This window comes from Perissodus microlepis, chromosome 13 (genome assembly GCF_051167445.1).
Source record: "Perissodus microlepis isolate ML-2025 ecotype Zambia chromosome 13, ASM5116744v1, whole genome shotgun sequence".
NCBI lineage: Eukaryota > Metazoa > Chordata > Actinopteri > Cichliformes > Cichlidae > Perissodus > Perissodus microlepis.
The window spans coordinates 7,103,482-7,124,182 of record NC_140473.1 but is presented as its reverse complement, the minus strand read 5'-3'; the positions used below and the strand labels follow the sequence as shown (position 1 = coordinate 7,124,182).

Sequence of the window (20,701 nt, the reverse complement as noted above, 5' to 3'; positions counted from 1 at the left end):
AAAAAAAAAAACTTGCCTAGCTGTGTCCATAGGTGACAAAACTGGAAATTTAACATTTATGCTTTTTGCCAGAGAGTAAAAATGATCAATGAGTTTCATGAAGGGTAAATAAAAGTCCTTAAAACCAGTCATCTTCACTTGTTTTATATAGATTATAGCCTGATGAGCATAGAAGCACATTTGAAGTGGACAAACCAGCCAAACTGCAAGCCCAAAGAGAGGAAATACTACATTGCCGGTTGGTCAGACGTACAGGTGTAAAATTGTATCGTTGTTACCAGCAGGCTGTTGTAAAAATTTCTTTAGTTAAATCTACAAAAAAGATAAACAGATAAAATCAAAGATAACACAGTCTGACAGGCAGAAAATACCTATCACATCTCAGAGTGGTGTGAAGTGTCTTTAAAAAAGTGGAGGGCTGGCAGATCTAAACCTATACTGCAGGTGAACAGCGTTTGATAGTCATATCCTTAATAAATAGGAAACTTTCACCTTTCTTGAAGCAGTGTGACACGATCTTGACAGACCACAGAACAAAACATCCAAAGAGTTGTACACAATTCTGTCGTCTATATTTGCATTTATGTTTTAGCATGTTTCAATAAATCACTGCACCTATTTCCCTGCACCTATATAAAGAAATAAGGGTTTATATTTGCACAGTAATGTATGTATAAGTGAAACATTGCAAAAACATCGGGTAAAATAGCTCAGATTATTTAATGCAGCTTTAAAAACAAAAACAAATCCCAGATTTTGCATGAAGTAAATGTCACTGGGCCCAGTGGAGACAAAGAAAAATAGCTGACATCATTCTTGTGTAAAAACAGTAAAAACTTCTACACACACCTAAAACTGACCCTGTGTTCTCGAATTAAACCCCAGTGTTCTGTTCACCGCTGCTGATCATTATCGGTTTAACACTAATGAAACGGTGTAAGTCATTCTGATCAATCACTGTAAGTCCTTGAAGTGAGGGCAGCCATTATTGGAGTAATTTGCCATTACTGGAGTTATAGCTGTGAATTAGATAATTTAGTCAAAATCTAATTAATATTTGGGCGCCTCTAAATTCTTTTCTAGTGTTTAACTCTAAGTCTGTACACCTGTCTGTCAGATCAGTGACAATGCCTGTGCTCAGAGCGTCCTGAGAGCCACAAGCCTGTCCCACATTTCCTCAGCAGAGACGATGAGCTTGTTGATATCTGGAGGATTTTTAATGAGCAGGTAGGAACCACCAAGAACAGCCCCCACAGCACTGAGCAGCAGGCCACGGTTTATCACCTGTGAAGAAATGAATAGATAATTAGTTTGAATTCAGTTATTTGCTTCACAAATCACACAAAGGTTGGTAAATTGCTTCCAGTTTCATGAACATCAGTATCCCAAACATAGCTGCAAAGAAAACACCCAGGCTTTGTTTCCCTGGAGATCTATGGCAGTATGTGTGGTCTCTGGCTCTGCTGCAGTGGAGGGATGATGCAGCGGGCTTGAGGGGCAGTGCCAGCGAGGCTGAGGGTGGAAGGGATTTAATTAATGAATGCTCCTCTTTTTATAGTGATGCAGAGGACCAGAGATGGGGTGCAGAGATGTGCGGAGACTGGAGTTATTGAGGTGCCAACCAGCAAACTCTGTGGCTGAGCTGCCCGGAGGAAAGCATCTAGCTTTTGAAACACAGAGGAAAAAAGCTCAAAAGTCAGACTTGTTAAATTTAAAGAAGATATGTCTATTTGAATTTTGCAATATATGCAAAATGCTCAGATTTCAGCCATTCTCACCTGGCCTGTTAGACAAATTAGCAGTTCTTGGGAGGCTTTTATTTAAGCGGTAACATAAATTGATTTCAGTCAAGCATTGCAATCTTCTTTTTTCCCCACTGGCCTTCCCTGTCTAACTGATAACATGACATTACATCTAAATATGGCACCATTGTATATGTACATACATAACCTAATGTCAAGATGATCCCTGTTAGGTGGAGACATAACAATGGTTCCTTGAGTTATGTTATAACTGAATGATTTGTAGGTCATTTATTGTCATAGGGTTAATAAACAACATGTGTTTGTTTCAAAAATTTAAAGTAAATTAAATAATTTGACAACTTTTTAAAATCTTTTTTATATGTAATTACAATACAATACAATAAAACTTTATTGATCCTGAAGGTTGACCCCGAAGGAAATTGGGTAATTGTTGTAGTTCAGTTGCTTACCTAAAGTGAAGTAATCCCTTCACCCAATCAATGACCTTGCTGTTACTGACACTCTTATAATACATCCTTACACTTCACTGCCACCCTGTCTCTGACCTATATTTTTACCTGTCATTCCATATTCAGTATCACACCATATTATTGTGTTAACTGTAATGCTTCAGAGATAATATTTCTTTTCTTTCTCCCATGAAGGTCATTTCACCCTTTGCCCAAACAGCCCTACGGGTTGAATCAATTTACAAGGGAGGCTGTGAAAATCCCGGCTGTCCAACTGTCTATTAGAGCAGAAGCCGCCAGCACAGGCAAATCAGACAGTTCAACACAGAGCCAAGGACTAACAGCCTTATCTACAGCCCAGCGAGAGAAATCACAAACGACCGTGATGTGTGTTAAATGGAGAACTGTTTAGTCGCAGCTGCCTTTAGTGCTGCTTCTGATAACACTGTCACTTTGCTAATTACAGTGCTTAGCTGTTCAAAGGTACAAAAAGTCCCATCAAAATTAAATTGCATTCATGTGTAGTGCACATTTTTTCCAAGTATTTTACTTTGTTTTGCCAGTGCCACCGCTTGACTGCTTCGTGGTATCTGGTCCTAGTGAAAGTGACCTAGAGACAAGAAAACAGAAAGAATAGCAGATTTAGTTTTCAGACAAAATGATGTGGAAACAGTTACTATTCATTAGTGATACTGTATCCAACTTACCATTGTGTAAAGTGGAATTATTGTCTTTGGCATGAAGAAGTAAAGGATGCTGTCAACATATTTTCTGAAAAGGAACCATTTGGAGTTGACGTGTGCTCGCATCTATGAAACAATACAACAAATGTGTTTGTCAGCCATTTGTCCATTTTATGATATCATTAGGTAGATCTTTCAGCCATATGAGAAACTTTAGACTTCCTTCTTCCCGCCTTTCGATATAATTGCAGCAGTGGAAGATTGAGAGTATTGTTAAGCCAACACATAGTCCTGCTATTTTTTAATTGCTTTATCCATTACTTTTGAGAGCGAGACTTTAAATGCACAGAAGGTTAGAGAACTGTTCCGCTTCAGAAGTGATGAAGAGGATTTTCATCACTTATGCCCATCAACACCTTTTTGTTTTTCAGTTTTCAGGTCAGTGGAAATACATTTTATTGAGCAGTTGGTTCTCAAAATGTACTTCAAAATGGCTTTAGGATGGACGTTTCAAAAGTTTAATGGGTCACCCGGTCACCCTCAGATGAGAGGAAATTGGTTAGGATGTTTAGGAACGACCCAAGAACCACCAAGGATCAAGCCTGCCATGAACTGGAAACTGTTGGAACAGCAGTGTCACTGTTCACCCTTCAAGTGAGTTTTACATCACTATGGTCTGAGACGTTGCTGACCAAGAAATAAGCCCCTGCCCCAAAACTGATACATTCAAGCTCACCTGCAATTCACAGGTTCCCAAATGGACAAGCAAAATGCCTTCTGGAGAAAATTTCTACACTCAGATGAGACAATGATCAATGATCAAGTGGTATGTTTGAAGGTATAAAGGCGAGGCTTGCAAACCTAACAACACTGTAACAACTCTCATGCATAGTGGTGGTAGTAGGGCTGTTTTGCTGCCAGTGGTACTGGTACATTGCACAAAATGGATGGAGTAATGAAGAACAAGGGTTACTGACAAATTCTTCAACTTCACCTCAAACAGCTCAACAGCTGAAACTTGGACACAAGTGGATATTACAACGGGAGAATGTTTGGAAAAAGCAAACATCAAAACCGGATTTGGAACAGATAAAGCAGGCTAACATCAAGTCTTTTCTTCACAAAAACTGAAACTTCAACCCACTATGCTTAGAAGCTGTGCCGTGGCAAGAAACCAACCAATCTATGTGACATTTAACCAAATATTAGTGGGAGCATATGTCACGGTACTGGGCCTGTGACCCAGTGTTTTGGGTTTTTGGATTAAGTTATATTATTTGATTTGTTGTTTTTCACATTTTTGGTTCTCTTTATCATTTTCTCCTTGTGCTATATTTTACAATTTTGACCACAACTTCCTGCTTTCATATTAAAAATATATATATATATATGTGGATTACTTCAATGTAGTTGTACATGGCCAAGTCAGCAATTGCGTGGTCGTCTGGAACCCGAACTCTGGTATACTCAGGCAGAACAGCACCTAGCGGGATACACAAAGGGCCGTATGGAAATTATTCTGTATGCTCAGCTTTTCTCTCTTCGTTAATCTTTGGTCATTTAAAAAGTGCTTACTGAAATCCTCATTGAATTGATCCATTATCTCGTCAAAGACAATGCAGTCCTCAAAGCCCTATAAAACATGAATAGATGAATTAGTCTCTGTCTAATTCTGCCTTTTCCTCTCCTCATTTAGTGCTGCTTACAGCATTCATTCCTTGTCCATAGAAAGGCACTACTGCATGGGCTGCATCACCCATAAGGACGCATGCGTCACCAATGTGATATGGGTTGCATTTGACAGACACCATGGCCTGCGCAGGCAATCGGAAATAATCTCTCTGGAGAGTATCCCTGCAACACAAAAATTGACATTCAAGAATTACAAACTCATTTTGCACAATTTAATCTGACAGTTGCAACAGACTGTTTTGTGTTTGCCAAAAGAGCATTTATCACAAGACACAAACACAGCTATGCTCTGTCTGTCTAACTAAGCAGCTAAACTGAAAAATTAAAGCAGGCACTTAGTCGTTTATGCCTAAGCACTCTGAATGAGTAACTGAATGAAAGCTTCAAGCGTTTCTGCACCTCACACAGCCCTCCACCTCTGTCACCCGCAACATATGGTTCACCTCAAATTAGAACCTCACCTCACAAAATCCATGTAACTGTAAGTCTGCAATTTCACACTTCACAGAACAGAGCTGTGGATGTGGCTGGAGCTGATGGGATGACGGGAAATAAAAGGCCTTTTGAAGACACTTTGGCAGGTCGGATGAAGAGATAAAGGCAGAGTGCGAGGACAGAGGAGGCAGAGATGAGAGACGGGGGATTCAGGGAAATGGGTGGGGAGGGAGAAAGTCACTTACGCTCCTATTAGTGGTATGGTGTCAGGGAAGTATTTCTGGAAAAACTCGATGACTTCATCTCCTGTGGTGATCTTCTCAAAATCTTCAAAGGGCATGAAAAGGGTACAGGTGAATGTCTTGTCCTAAATCAGAAAGTACACAGAGACGTTAGCTCCCAAATCCATCGTGACACTCTTGACCACATGATGCTTCACATGATTAACCTTTTACCGCCCGCTGTTCCAGCAGAGATACATGAGCACTGAACTGTTAGCATCATGCCAAGTTATACATCCAAATGAAAGATTAGACTGTTATGTGGTCTCACTAATTTTGGCACAATGGGGGAAAAAAACAAGATTCAAACTATGCTAACTGCATACTAACAGGCCAAAATAAGTACACCTTTATTACAACATCAGTAAATGTAGGAGATTACCATAAAAACAAAGTACCCAAAGCACTTATTTTGCAGAATGGTCAGTTTCAGAATAATTTCTAATTATCTTCTGTATTTATTATTTATGCTAATGCTGCTGTTAATGTGAGTTTAACTGCAGGTTTTACACTGCCAGCTATGTATTGCACTTTTTAATAATATGGCTTTAATCATCTAAATCTGGAAAATAGACCAGCTAAATAAACATAGATAATTATAGTATATTGATAGCAATAATAATGATTAACATTCAATTATCAAAAGATGTTAAAGTTTTAAGCATTAGCATAATTTGTCTCCTTATGTAACAGTACAGTTAAGGACGAATGTTATTAGTTTTACTGATATTTGGTCGTAAAGCATTAGTTAACATGCTTGTGTTTTAATCTGTGTTGTCCTCTGGGACATAGGAAGAGATGTTTCTATAAAGAAATACTATACTATATAATACTAAAGAAATACTATAAAGATATTCTACTTAAAGTGATTGGCCAATGAACCTACAAACTCCCCAACAAGGATAAATTCTGCTACCATTTGGTGTCACCAGTTTGGTGGTGACGATTAAGTCATGCAACTGTGATATAGTTTTCTAATGTTAGCATTTTACTAATGATAATTTTATTTAGGCTTCAATAAAAGTTGAGCTATTTTTGAAGACTCTTCTGAACCAAAAGGTAAAAGTGTTGCTGCTGTTGACCCCTCTGTGACCCTGATAAGGATAAGCGGAAGAGGATGAATGGATGGACGGAATGCCAACTTCCCTGGCATGTACAAAAAAGAAAGAAATCTTAAGTTAATGCAGGAACTGTGTAATGGGGAAAGGTAACAGCCATTGTGATTTACATGTGATGTACATGTACATATTAGTGGGTCTCGATAAAGTTCCTGTTCCTTTTTGGAAGCAAGTTCAAGTAAAAGTAAGATCAAGAAAAACTGAAGGCCACTGTGTTTATTCCTCCTTCATCATTATCGTTCTGGTTGAAGTAAACAAAATCACTCACACATTGCATACCACACAGTACACAAATGACAATATAATCAACACAGTTTGATTATTAAAAGCCTTAAAAACATTCACCTTAAATTCATCACAAATGTTTAATGAAAAAAAATTAATTAGGCAGATGACATTAAAACGTCAGGCAGTTAAACGGGTACCTCACACACTAAACACTTGCATAAAGTGAATCACATCGCTTTCTAGATTGCAAGTGTCAGCAACTTTGTCTAAATGTTTCAGTGGGTTTCCAGAGATGCACGGCCATTCCAAAGCTTCAGTACCCAAAGCATTACCAAAAAATTAGCATCCTGGTGCATATAAGGCAGCAGGATGCAGCATTTAAAGTTTAAATTGATTTTTTACTTGATTTTATATGTTTGATTCACACTCACATCTATGGGCAATTTAGAGTTTTCAATTAACCTATCCCCACTAACTAACTGCATGTCTTTGGACAGTGAGAGGAAGCCGGAATACCCGACGAGAATCCACGCAAACATGGGGTGAACATGCAAACTCCACACAGAAAGAGCCCAGCCTGATGGTGGAAATAAACTCAGGACCTTATTGCTGTGAGGCAACAGTTCTAACCACCGTGCCACAGTGCTGTACCCCGCCGCTCGCCCTAAGACAGCTGGGATAAGCTCCAGCCACCCCCACCCCCCGGGACCCTGAAAAAGGATAAGCAGAAGAGAATGGAAGGATGAATTTATATGTTTGAGAAATCTTCCCTGCTGATCATAGTTTAGAATTTTCCATCCTCAATGTAAACGGAATGCCAGACACCACTGGATGGAAGTTCACTGAGGTGGTCCCTGTGGACATTTTAGCACTGTTACCATGGTATCCACAGCAGGGAAGACAATTTTTTTTCACAGCCGTGTGAAATGTGTTTCTGGGAAATGGGGAGTGAGTGACAGTGTGAAGGCACTCAAAAGTCAGTTGCCTTATCCTAGTCTCCTTTAGGCGAGGAAAAGAGTTGTGCTGATTCAGCCACGCAGACAAATCATTATGGGATTAACCAGATAAAGGAACGATAGAGAGTGTGTGAGAAAAAGAAAAAGAAGAAGAAAGAAAACGATGAAAAAGAGAAAAAGATGCAGAGGCACAGGTGGGAAGGAGTGCAACACTGCTGTGTGAAAAGTAGGGTGAACCTCAGGGTGCCAAGATACTTCTGATGAGTAAGCCTCACTTCATAGTTATGAAGTGAGCCTAATTAACTCCATCCCAGAGGTCAGTCAAGCTCTGAAATTTGCTAGTGTTTGTTTCCTTTAGCTTGCCACATAATATGCAGTAGTAACTTTACAAATAAACAAATCTTGAATTTCTTAATTCACTGATATAGTTTAGAAATCAGTTCACACTTACCAAGTTGGGCAGGGCGATCATCATAAATGTGTTTCGTGGCCAGATGTGTAGATAATTAGGCTTCATAGCAAACTGGGGATAATGAAGACAGCCAGCAGAAATTACATGAGCAGAAAGATAACTACCACGCTTCTAGATGCAAATACTAGAAGCGTGCTGACCTCTCCATTAATGGGTAGCATGGTGAGCTCCATGTAGCCATGAGGGATGTAGGTCTGGCTATAGTCGAAGCGGCTACGTCGAAGGAACTGCTTGCGTACGGCAGAGAAAGCCCCATCACACCCCACAGTCAAGTCTGCCTTGACCTGCTCCTTGGACCCGTCCAACCTGAGAAACACATTAGCAACATGACAAGTTAACTTCATTAAAAACTAAGTAACATGGAGGTTATTTTTAAGAATTAACTGCTTTAATGATTAAGCCACAGAGTTCCTAATTACACAAATAATACCCATAAGAATTGAATCGTGTAATGAGCAAAGGCTTACTGGAAGCAGTGTCCTATCGCGTACAGAGCTGTCACTGCTTGGCTTTATAGAAAGCCTCTCTTTTCTAATACTTGAGAAAATAAGGTAACTGCTCAGCCTCGAGGCTATTAGCTTAAGGTCTGAATGAGACACAAATGAACTACTGACTCAAAGCCTGAGTTGACTTAAACTATCTTCTTGAATGTTCCATTAGATACAGCAGATTTATATTAAATTTACAATGTCAGAATGTCACTATTATTAGAATCAAAAGCCACATGATGATCATTTAGTGGTCATTAAAAACTTTTACTTAGATGAATGATGGTAAAGGATGGTTGCGTTTCTGCCGTCACCTATAAAAGCTGCTGTACAGAACAAGAGTCACACAGTCTGGTGTGCTATATGCAAAGACTGTTCTCTTAAGTTCCACACCTTACATACGATCACAGATCCAATGCTGCTCACAGGACAGCATGTGTAGGTGGATGCTGCTGCATCTGTCAAACTCAAAGTTAACTACCTCTGAATATTTTCTTGGCAACCCATCTTCGTATTTAATGATGCTTGCAGAATACAAAATGATGTTTAGTACTGCCAAATTGCTTGAGCACCATACACCAGTAAATAATGTGGCAGAATGTAATTTATTTGGGTGCATTTAATTATTTTTTGGCCCATATGTATTCATTTGTTTCAGGCGACTTCTTCTGTAAAGCAGTGCATCATTGCTTGTGGTGGAAACATACTGAACTGCCTGCTGCCTAAATCTGAACTGGGTCTTTAAAAAACTAAAGTCTGCCTAAAATGAGTGCATGCAAGCTAAGTTAGCTGCCCAGGAGACTGGAATTGATGGGGTCCTAAAGCTAAGTTAACCATAATGTAGTTTAAGTTTAGCAGGTTCAACTTAATGATAACACTTTATAATATATATAGCCTGGTTTGATTTAAATAGATTCCTTTGTCTGTAACTACATCTTAGAAAATCTTTCTGGCAGAAAGTTCTGAAGACAACATTTCAGTTTTTGTCCATCTATTCAGAAAAAAACAGTTAGCTTATTACTTTATTATTAACAACACACACGACTGACAAATATTCCATTTCATGTTAGATGCGTTTTCTCAAGAATTAAAGTGCTTGACCAATCAAAGCTGAGGTGGAGTACATAAAACCTCAAAACCAAAAAAATCTTGATAGTACAAGATTTCTTTTAGATATTAACAAAGCTATTTTTTTGGAAATTCATTCTTGACCATGAATGTCAACACAATATTCAGAAATTTTAAATTTTAAATAATGCTACCAGGCACATCTCTTTCCAATAAAATGATGAGTTGAAGGTGGTGTGACTTTCATTTGGGGGGGGAGGACCCCTTTCCACAAGCTGCACTACATGAGAGACATCTCCATTAGGAGGCAAGATAAAGATCACTATTTTACATGTTTATAGTGAAATAAATGTATATTAAAAAATACTTGTATGTGCATGAATACGTTAAGAAGCATATTAGAAGCAAATTTATTTATGCAGTAAAACTGTTAATTTTCATTTGTTGCCTCAAGGCAACACTGCGCAGTTAGCCCAGTTTTTTTCAGGCAATATAATGCATTAGCATGTGTGTAGAGATGCGTTTGTGTGCATTTATATGATCATAGTCAATGTTTTTTACTTTACAATCTGCTCATAATTACAGGACATGGATGTAAATACCTTTTATGGAAGGAAACCAAGGGAATGTGCACTTTCTGTCCTCAGAAAGTGAGCTTTCAGGAAGTGACAGTGAAGTAGAGGAGTGGATCCTTGAATGAGGTTTGAAGGACACTTAGGAGCTCAGGGGTCAGGGGTCAGTTGGTAAAGTAACTGTGTCTGTGTGTGTGTTAGTGCCCACATAACAAGCAGGTCTGGCCAGGATCTGGTATCAAGTCGGCACTGCTGGCTGACTTCTGGCATGATAAGACGTATGTCATCCAGATATGGGCCAGGCCTGGCATAAATGGCACTGTCTATGTGATGGCTTGCCATATCTGGCTTGATTGTGGCCCAGGCCTACAGAAAACAGGTCTGGCCCAGATCTGGCATCAAGCTGGCACTTCTGACTGACTGGTGTTTTGGCAGAGTGTATGTCAACCAGATGTGTGCTAGGTCTGGCAATGACGCCACCGTTTATGCGATGGCATGCCATATCTCAGGTGGTAGAGCAGGTTACAAACCGATCGGAAGGTTAGTGGTTTGATCCCTGGCTCCTCCAGTCTGCATGTCAAGAATGTGAATGTGTATGAATGTAGTTAGGAAGCACTCAGTTAAGCTAAAGTGGGTGAATGTGGCATGTTGTATAGAGCACTTTGAGTATTTTGGGAGAGTAGAAAAGTGCTATATAAAAATCAGTCCATTCACTGTCTGAACAGAGTTTCCTCATGTTACTTTTGCACTGTTTTGCATGTTCTGGCACATGTTGTTATTGCATAGCTTGATTAAGGTACACATTAGGCTGACATCTGGGGCCAGAGCTGAAACTGTTCTGGGCCAGCACAGGGCCAGCAGTTTGTCTACAACTGGCCCGTGGCTGCACATCCCCTACAGATGGCCCACATACCGCAGTGAATGACGGCCCTTTGGTGTCCCAGATCAGGTTTGCCAGAGTTAATCCAAACATGGGCCAGCACAGGGCCACCAGTGTGTCTGAAACTGGCCTTGTGCTGGCCCATGTGTGGGCCACCTCTGGCAAACCAGGTCTGGGCCACCAAAGGGCCGTCATTCTTTGTGGTATGTGGGCCATGTGTAAGCACATTGTGTGAGCCTGATCCGGGCCATACCAATTTTGCTGTGTGTGTGTGTGTGTGTGTGTGTGTGTGTGTGTGGTCGTGTATTACTTATTGTTGTGGGGACACAAATTTGTGTACACACTCACATTGTGAGGTCTCGCCTACTTTATGGGGACAAATTGCAGGTTAAATCATTCAATTTTAGGGTGAAGGCTTGAGTCAGGGTTAGGGTAAGGTTCAGGCAGGGACTTGTGATGGGTAAGTCTCCAGGAAATGAATGTAATTTAATGTAATGTCCCCAAAAGTGATGGAAACACAACGTGTGCGTGTGCGTGTGCGTGTGCGTGTGCGTGTGCGTGCTTAGGGTCAAATGTTGGATGCATTTTGGTGTTTTATTGTTCTGTGAAATGTTTACATTGTTTATTTGTTGTTTATTTATTTGTTCATTCTTGTTGTACTAATACAACTTATTATAGAATAACTTGGCATTTTACTACCGTTATCGCACAGTGTTGCCTTGAAGCAACAAACCAATATCTGTTTGGGGGGGGGGGGGGGGGGGGGGTGTCAAATTTTATGATTGATATATTATTAGGGACCCTAAAGCTCCCCCAAAATAGGGAGAAATATTTTTCCCCAAAAATTAAAAAGTCATGCAGTAGAGGGATATGGTAGTATTACTTCCATTAGCCAACATGCTAAGTCAAGAAGAGTGAGGAGTCAGGGCTCCACTTTAGTCCTGATGCAGATGGAGTTAAAATGCTAACACTCCTGATAAAAGATCATTAAATCTTTCATTTGGTTGCCATACATACTTTGAATGCAGTTTCCAGTCTACACAGTAATGAGAGTTTAGGTCACAGGAACATCTGAATACAGATAGTTGCTTAAATACCATTACAACAATATTAGCTAAGTGGATTTATTATTGTTAATGACCAGCTATAAAGCCGTGCATAATTACCCAGTGCATAGTAAATCTAACAGCATCTGGTTTTGTAATGATGAGAGTCTGGCTTCAGATTGTTTTTAATTTACATTTGCAGCACTGCATGGATTTAAGGGAGTCACACTCTGTGACTAGAGGTCATCTGCATTTACGCATTTCATGCCGCTGGCTTTCTGTTGTACATTTCCCACCTAGTATGGGATGATGCAACTACAGACAGGACCAGCAGATTATTCGTGTGCTTTAAATTATATACACTTGAGAGAGCAAATACATCCTGCTGCAGTTCAGCCACAGCAGAACAGGAGAGACGTGCCCTGGATGCATAAGGTGTGTGAGACTGGGTGGCATTTGAAGCCTACAAAAGACTTCTTTTAATCAAAGTGGGTTTTTTTAAGTGCAGTAACTTCACAGTGACTCATTCAAGCAGATAGGGCAGCATACACATCAAATGTTTGTTGTTGTTGTTGTTGTTGTTAAACACATTATAGATAAGGCTCCTTTCAATTTAGGACCCTCTGATCAGACTGAGCGGAGTTTGTGCTCGTGCATCCTGTGTTAATATTTTACGGCATGGATATGTTGATCATGTCTGTGTCAGAGGCCAATAGGCAGATATGTGGAAGTGGACCCAAAAGCAGACTGAAGAGACAACTGACTAGCAGTTAACAGTGCTTTATTGAACACAGGGAAACTGCTGCAGGTGAGTTGAGGAAAATGTAGCATGAGTCTCTGACGTGGGGACCACTCAAACAGGGGGGGGGGTTCATTCCTGAATGGAAGTTTGGCTAAAAGGTGAGCAGTGAGTTAGGAGTAATGGCTTACTATTCAGGTGAAGCGAAATGAGCTCCGTGGAGGGAGTGAGTGTCCCAGCTGAGAAGCGGGATGAGAGAGGTGGTTGATCAAATCCTTTATTTCCAGTAATTCACAAGGACAGGCAGGTGACGTGGATGCTGCCGTAGCGTGTAGACTGAGTGATGGCAGATAGCCAGCAATGATTGTGCAGCCACAGTAGTGGCAGAGGACGTGCAAAGCGAGCTGCAGGTGAGTTGAGTATTGTTCCAGGAATGGCAAAAAAACAAAAACAAAAAACAAAAACATAGGAGTAGTTGACAGACAGGCAATGAGTGGAAGGCTGAGCTGGTCTTAAATTAGCCAGTCTGCTGATTGCCACTGATGGACCACAGGTGTAGAAATGAACCTCCACCCCAATGTGTGGATGCTGGAACCAGCATGGCAAAACAAAACAAAACAGCAGAAACTCACTTGGATCATGAAACTGAGGGGGTGGGGGTCAATGGCACAATCACAGGGCCTGTGGGGAGGAGGAGACACAGCTTTATCCTTACTTCCTGTAGGTTATGGTACTCCTTCAGAGCAGAGGATAGCACCGAGGGTTGGTTGGCAGGTGGCGATGAGTCAGAGGAACCGGTAGGTAAGGCCGATTGTAAGCAATCTGCCAAACAGAAGAGACTCCAAAAAGCTACTTCATTGCCGGCCCAATCAATGATAATTTTTCTTTTCCAACCATGAATAGCCGAGGATCAAAGAGGTGTCGGGTGAAGCGAATCTGAATAACGAAATGGATTCCCAATGATTTCCGGAGGAGAATAAACAAATGGGCTTGGTTTGGTGTGAATGTGAGCAAAACCTTGGCTGTTTAGTGCAGTGGCCGGTAGGGGGGGATGAGTGGGAGGTCCAACTGCTTGACTAACTCAAGATTGATGAGGTTTTGTTCAGCACCAGAATCTATAAGAGTATGGAGGGAATTGGAGACCTGGTTGAAGCGAAGGGTGACTGGTAGCAGGAGACAGGGTTTGGAAATAATTGACGAGCCTTCCACCTGTATCCCTGAAATTACAGGGGTGGGTAATTTTTTGGCCGAAGAAGGAATGCAGCAAGAAAATGATCTGGATTCCCATAATAGAAACATTCACGGGCATAAAAGCACCTCTGTCTTTCCTCCTAAGTGAGCCAAGATCGCCCGATCTGCATAGGTTCGGGTGGAGGATAAGGAGGAGAGAGAGGTGGATGGTGGAGCTTATGGTGGATGTTTTTTCCAGAGATGGCAAAATGGACACAGGGAAGGATTGGAACATTGTTTTATGAGATTGATGGTCTTGTTCAGCCTCTCTCCCTCAGATGATTATCAATCGAGAGAAAGAAAGAGAGACTAAATCCTCAAACGAACCAGGCTTGTCCCGTGATGCCAGTTGATGATTCATTTGATCGTATAAGGCGTGCAAAGGGCTCCTGTGCAAAAATCGACAACAAATTCGGCCACACTACGCTTAGCTCGACACAGATTTATTAATTTCTTCCCTCAGAGGCTGAATGAGCAAAAGTTTTCTTTAGCTCTTGAAGGCTGGAGGCTGGTGAGCAGCAGGTGTGACCTCAGAACAGAGCTCCTGAACTGCAGAAAGAATCTCCCCCTCCTTGTCATGGGTTTACATCACAGAAACTGGAGGCCCACTCGGGCCAACCGATAATGGCAACTTGTTTGGATATTGTGGTCAGAATTAGATCTGCTGGTTGATTCTTTTAGGCCATTCTGTACTGTCAGTGGACAGAAGGCCGATACGTCGGAGTGGACCCAAAAACAGACCCTAGAGACAACTGACGAGCAGTTGACAGTGCTTTATTGAACACAGGGAAACAAAACTGGAAACAAGCAAAATGTAATGCGAGTCTCTGACGTGTGGACCACTGGCTAAAAGTGAGTTAGGAGCAATGGCTTACTTTTCAGCTGAAGGGAAATTAACTCTGTGAAGGGAGGGAGTGTCCTGGCTGCGAAGCGGGATGAGAGAGGTGGTTGATCCAATCCTTATTTCCAGTGATTGACAATGGCAGGCAGGTGACGTGGATGCGGCTGTAGCGTGTAGCCTGAGTGGATGAGTGATGGCAGATAGCCAACGATGATTGTGCAGCCACAGTAGTGGCAGAGGACGTGCAAAGCGAGCTGCAGGTGAGTTGAGTATTGTTCCACGAACGGCAAAACTAAACATAGGAGTAGCTGACAGGCAGCCAACACACACCAAAACAGCAGACACTCACTCGGATTATGACACCCAGAGGTCTTTCAGTGTTAATTGAGTTGTAAATTCAGTGTCACATTTACTTCAAGCAGAACCAATTACAGAGCAACTAGAAAGTCCCACCACAAGGTTTCAAGTACAGCTTGTTTTTCACCAACTCCAGCCTTAGGCGTTTAACATGTACAGGCCCATAGTCAATAAATCCAGAGTTAAAACAAAGAATCCCAAAGTGCAGACCCTCTCCTTAGGTGACTGTCTGCATGTGGCATGTATAAGATTAGTGACTGTTTACCTGACAAAGGTCATCACGCCCGTTTCAGCATTCCAGTCCTGCAGTTTGTGGTCGAAGTTCATCTTTGTGTTTGGATATGTCTCTGCCGCTGTGAGGGAAAAATGTTACAAAAACTGTTTTTTTAGCACTGATGCAAGCATGACACAACAGCATCAGTTTAATATGACCACTCTATACTTCATTAAAACAATCAGGAAATGTTCAGCCACTGAGGGAATACGGCCTCATGGCAATTAGGACGAATCTCATGAACAACACAGCACAGCTGACAGTGGTTTTATGCAAACCTATGTTTAGGCTGTCACACTTTCCAAAATCTCTTTATCTCGGCGTTCGCTCCAGAAGCCTGGATTGACCCTGATAAGAGTGACGGCTTTGTAATCAGCCTCTCTTTCAGCACGAGCAGGCAATCTAATTAAATGTAGACCCTTGCTGTCGCACATTATCTCCAAACGTACACTGAGGCTCTTCATTAAATATTAGGCAAAATCCTTTTTAGCTGAAACACTAACATATCCTCTGACGTCACGTGACGCACTCAGCCGGTTCGAAGACGTGCATAAAGCTACTGCACAGTGGGCAGATGTATAAATTTTAAAAAAAAGAGAAATTTCAACAGTTCTTCTACATGATGAAAAAGTGCTGCTGCAATAACTGAAAAATGTGTCAGTATGACTCGGCTTAAATTCAGAAAGAATATCCCTTTTTTCCTCCAGTAATTTATTTTCATTTAATTATTTATCAATTAATCACTTTGACGTTGTGTGAATAGCTACGAGGGAGCACTTGATCATGAGGAACGGCTGTAAAACTTATGAAAATGCTATTAAAAGTCCAAAGTTTGTCCCATCCAAGTCATCCAGTCGACTGGATTGGAGTCTTTTGTGGTGTCGATTCTGGCCCTCGGGCCTTATGTTTGACACCCCTGTATTATTTGAACCCCAACAAGTTAAACTGCCCATATAGGCTGTATGTTGGAAAGAAGGAAAACCTATGCCAAAAAAAAAAAAATCCCATTTTGACTCATTTCCTTGTAACAAAGACTCAAAAATTCCATTTTGGTGTGACAGTTACTTGGTAATGTCATCTCACTTCCAGAGACACTATTTATGTTCTTACCTGTTAGCAGCTCTTTGTTCAAATTGGCTCGGTCTACCGACAGGATGTACTGAAAGGAGAACAATCTGTAATGTAGTGCAATTGTACAGGTACAGCTTATCAACTCTGCTCATTTTCATATGGGAACAGGAAGTCTCTAGGGTTTAGAATGCCTGCCTCTGCTTTCACTATCTTCACTGTATAATTTTGTTTTTTTTCCCCAACCACGAGGTGAAGAATCCTCGCCATACTGTCAGCACTCTAATTTGTTGTTTTGTGTAAGTGTGAGACATCACAGAATTAGAAAATTCTGTACTTATCTGACAGCAGTCATGCACTTGGTAAGGCTTACCTGGCCTTTCCTGCCATAAGGGATTGGGGACTGTTTCCCATTCAGCGAATGGATCATTCTTGCATGCATCGGGATTCCTTGGGCAACAATCTAAGAAAGAAAAAAATTGCAGAACACCTTAAATGTTAAAACTGGACCATTGGGGAAAAATAACGGCAGACATTTCTGCACAAAAGTTAAACAAGGGCAATCTATGGACAGCCAGCTTGTGACTCAGTGTCTGCCCTTTAGAGTATATGTGAAAACGTGGTGGAGCGGGCCTTATTCTGTCAACCTGAAAAAGTCATGCATGTGTAAAAATAAGGGACTGATGCAGAGTTTGCTCATGACGTGATCAGCGCAGCAAATTTGGAGCACCAAAGAAAGGGTCAGTGACCTTAGATGCTATTATAAAGCAGCCTGAGTGGACTCAAGCAAAAAAAAGGGAAAAAAAGAAAGAAAAATAGGAGAGTGGGAGATTTCCCAGAGAATGGCTTCATGCTATTTTGTTGCTAGAAATCAAAAGGAGGTTTGCCTCCATGCACTTTGGTCTTTCATTTGGGCCATGAAACAAGTGGGAGGGGTGGGGAGTTGCGGCAGGGGGTCACCAAGCCCCCCTCCTGTAAACTTTGCCTTACCTCTGCTTTACTACTTAAACAGTGAATGAATCGGCATACCTTCTCCTCCAGTCCAACATGTTTCAGTGCTTGCCGGCCTCGATGAGATAAGGCCAGGTTGATGCTTCTCCCCTTCACAATCTTAGCACGTCGGATATCTGACCAGAGACCACATGCACAGGTTTTACACGTTCGTGTAATGTTCTTTAGTGTGTGGGTATATTTGTCAGAGAGTAGTGTGTGATGATAGCAATTACAGAGAAAACCAAAGTTTAAAGGGAAAAAATGCTTTGACTGCTACCTTCCCGACTTTCAAAGAGTTCCACATCAAAGCCTCTTTTTGCAAAGAAGCAGGCATTCAGTGCCCCAACCTAAAGGATAGATTGTAGAAACTTTGTGCAATCCCATTCTGCATGGTCTTGTATACATAATTATCTTATGGTCAAACAAGTAACAATATTAATATGTAAGCTGCATATACCCACTGCTAAACAATCTTTCCCCTTAAATGAAGCCTTTAAAATGCAAATACACTTTCTAAAGTGTGAAAGTCAAAGGCCACACGGCGTGAAAAAAAGCACATTAATAATACTTCACTTTGAGTTTCTTGTCTTACCAAACCACCTCCCACCACTGCTACAACTTTTTTCCTGCTCTGTCTGCTTGTTGATCTCTCCATTGTGCTCAGGATGCTCCAGCTCTCTGACCCACACGGTGTCCAGTCCAAAGGGACTGACGGGATAGCTGAGTTAAGATTTAAAAGAGGAGGAGCGTTTTACTTTCATAATCAGTTCCCCTTTTGAAAGCAAATACGTGCAACGGATAACAGGATTGTCCAAACAGTGTTGGGCACTCATCTCTGCTGACACAAAGCATCTGATGTCCCTCGGTTAAACTTATGCATGAGTTGCATAAGTTTAACTTTATGACAACTTCTACCTTATTGCACAATATTAATCCTGAAAGTGAAAACATTCACCTTCCTCACGTCCAAAAGCCCCTTAGACTAGACTTTGCAGATTTTCCTGAGTTCAGTGAGTTCATTCGTAATAGGAGTGCCCACAAATTCACAACAGACATATGTTTTTGGGGAGGACGTTACCTGAATCTTTAACGGAAAAGGTGCCTGGTGGGACGGATTAGAGCTCCCGATCAGAACAGATGTTGTCAACTATAGATATATGAGGAAAGAAATCTGCTGCCATCTAGTGGCTACAGGTTCCTATATCGCTTTGGCGAAATGACCACACCAACCAGCAGGGGGCCCCCGAGCACACGGAAATGTCAAACTAGACCGGCGATACACACACACACACACACATATATATATATATATATAAACTGAACAGAAAAAAAGAAAAAACGGAGTAGAAAGTAGCAGCAGGATAAAGGTGTGTTCATTGCATCTCAGTTATTCATCGTTAATAGTCACTAACAATGACGTGGTTAAACAGAAGCGTCATATCAGTCGTGGCCAACTTATAGGATAAGTAAGGTGTGGTATGGAAACAACAAGCATTTTTGATTGGTAACCTACTGCTAGCTGTATAGCCGGTTAGTTTCTTTTTAATACATTTAATGCTGCCTGTTTTATATATATATGCATTTGCCTTGTGATGTAAAAACTAATATTTTAGGCCTGTCTTGAATTGTTTGTGACTGCTCTGACCTTCTTTTTAAAATGTGAATTGTCTCCTTGTTTGTTTTCTTGCAAGCAGGTTAGTAAGTCGTGATAATGCACAACTGATCAACTATGGGCAATACAGAGTTAATATTGGCAGTGCTGAGATGGGTGGTTGCAATGCCTTGCATGTGGCAGAACATCATTGGTTAGCACTGCTGCTTCACAGTAAGAAGCACTGTCCAAAGACATGCATGTTCAAAGACATGCATAGGGTCAGGTTCACTGGTGATTCTAAGTGGGCCATATGTGTGGATGGACATCTGTTTCTCTGTATTTACACAGCAGTAGACTGTAAACCTGTCTAGGGTATTCACTGCCTTTCCCCCTGTGACATGGTATATGTCACAGGGGGAAAGGCAAATTTTTAAACTGAGTAAAAAAAAAAATTGCAATAACAAGCTTGAAAAGCAAGTCATACTAAAAAGAAATAGCTGGAAGAACACTGTGCAACTAATTAGGTAACCGGCAATAAGTCAGTAACATGACTGGATATGAAATGAGATTCTTAGAGAGGCAGAGTTTATCAGTAAAGACGGGCAAAAGCTCAACCACCGTAACAACCTGTGTTACCAACCGTGTAACAATTTCATATTAATATTCCTTAATGTAAAATGTGTTGTGCATTCAGACATGCTCTTCTACATACCTTAATGATGTCTTCCTATCAGAAGGTATCAGCAAAGCATTTTCAACCAAAGAACTGCCACTCAGTGGATGTTTTCTCTTTTTGGACCATTCTCTATAAACCCTACAGATTGTTTTGTGGACAAAATCAGTAATTTTAGAAATACTCAGACAGCGTGCCAAATTCAAAGTCACTTAATTTCACCTTTCTTTCACATTCTGATGCTCAGTTTGAAATTTTGCAGGTTGTCTTGATCATGTCTACATGCCTAAATGTACTGAATTGCTTCCATGTTGCTGGCTGATTAGATATATATTTAGCTGAACGGGTGGACCTAAAGAAGTGGCCAGTGAGTGTAGAAAGGATCATGCAGAGAGAGACCCAAAGCACAGTAAAGAGCAGCAATTTTTGGTTATTTAAATTCATTCTTAACGACTGAGTCATATTTTATTTTCTTCTTGTCATCCTTCAGTCTTACATTTCCACTTAATACCACTTAATATTTAAAATATCACAGTGACACTTGTTCTTAATTGTAAAATTAAAAAACACACAACAACCATAATATTATGCAAACGTATAGTCATACACAGTTTTCAAATGTATACAGGCTAATATAGTAATTTCTTTTGAGACTTTAAAATAAAATATTAACTACCGATTGCTTGTATTATACATTTAGAGGAGATGGAGGACCACGGAGGAGCCTTGTGATTTTTTTTAAATTATTATTATTAATAATATTTTTTTAGGAAAACGAAATGATAACATTTCCTGTTT

General features: G+C 40.8%; 1 protein-coding gene across 1 annotated transcript; it reads right to left on the bottom strand.

Moving 5' to 3' along the window:
- Positions 1 to 63: 63 nt before the first annotated feature.
- kmo (kynurenine 3-monooxygenase) lies at positions 64 to 18,374 on the bottom strand. Its single transcript, XM_084948776.1, has 15 exons — positions 18,229 to 18,374; positions 17,914 to 17,983; positions 17,673 to 17,770; positions 17,017 to 17,106; positions 16,686 to 16,734; positions 15,567 to 15,654; positions 8,221 to 8,386; positions 8,060 to 8,131; positions 5,271 to 5,392; positions 4,605 to 4,752; positions 4,474 to 4,531; positions 4,299 to 4,381; positions 2,923 to 3,024; positions 2,766 to 2,825; positions 64 to 1,284 (listed from the first exon to the last, which is right to left on the bottom strand). Exons 1-15 carry the CDS (start codon positions 18,289 to 18,291, stop codon positions 1,138 to 1,140), a joined length of 1,416 nt encoding a protein of 471 aa, XP_084804902.1. The 5' UTR covers positions 18,292 to 18,374; the 3' UTR covers positions 64 to 1,137.
- Between the last annotated feature and the right edge of the window lie 2,327 nt (positions 18,375 to 20,701).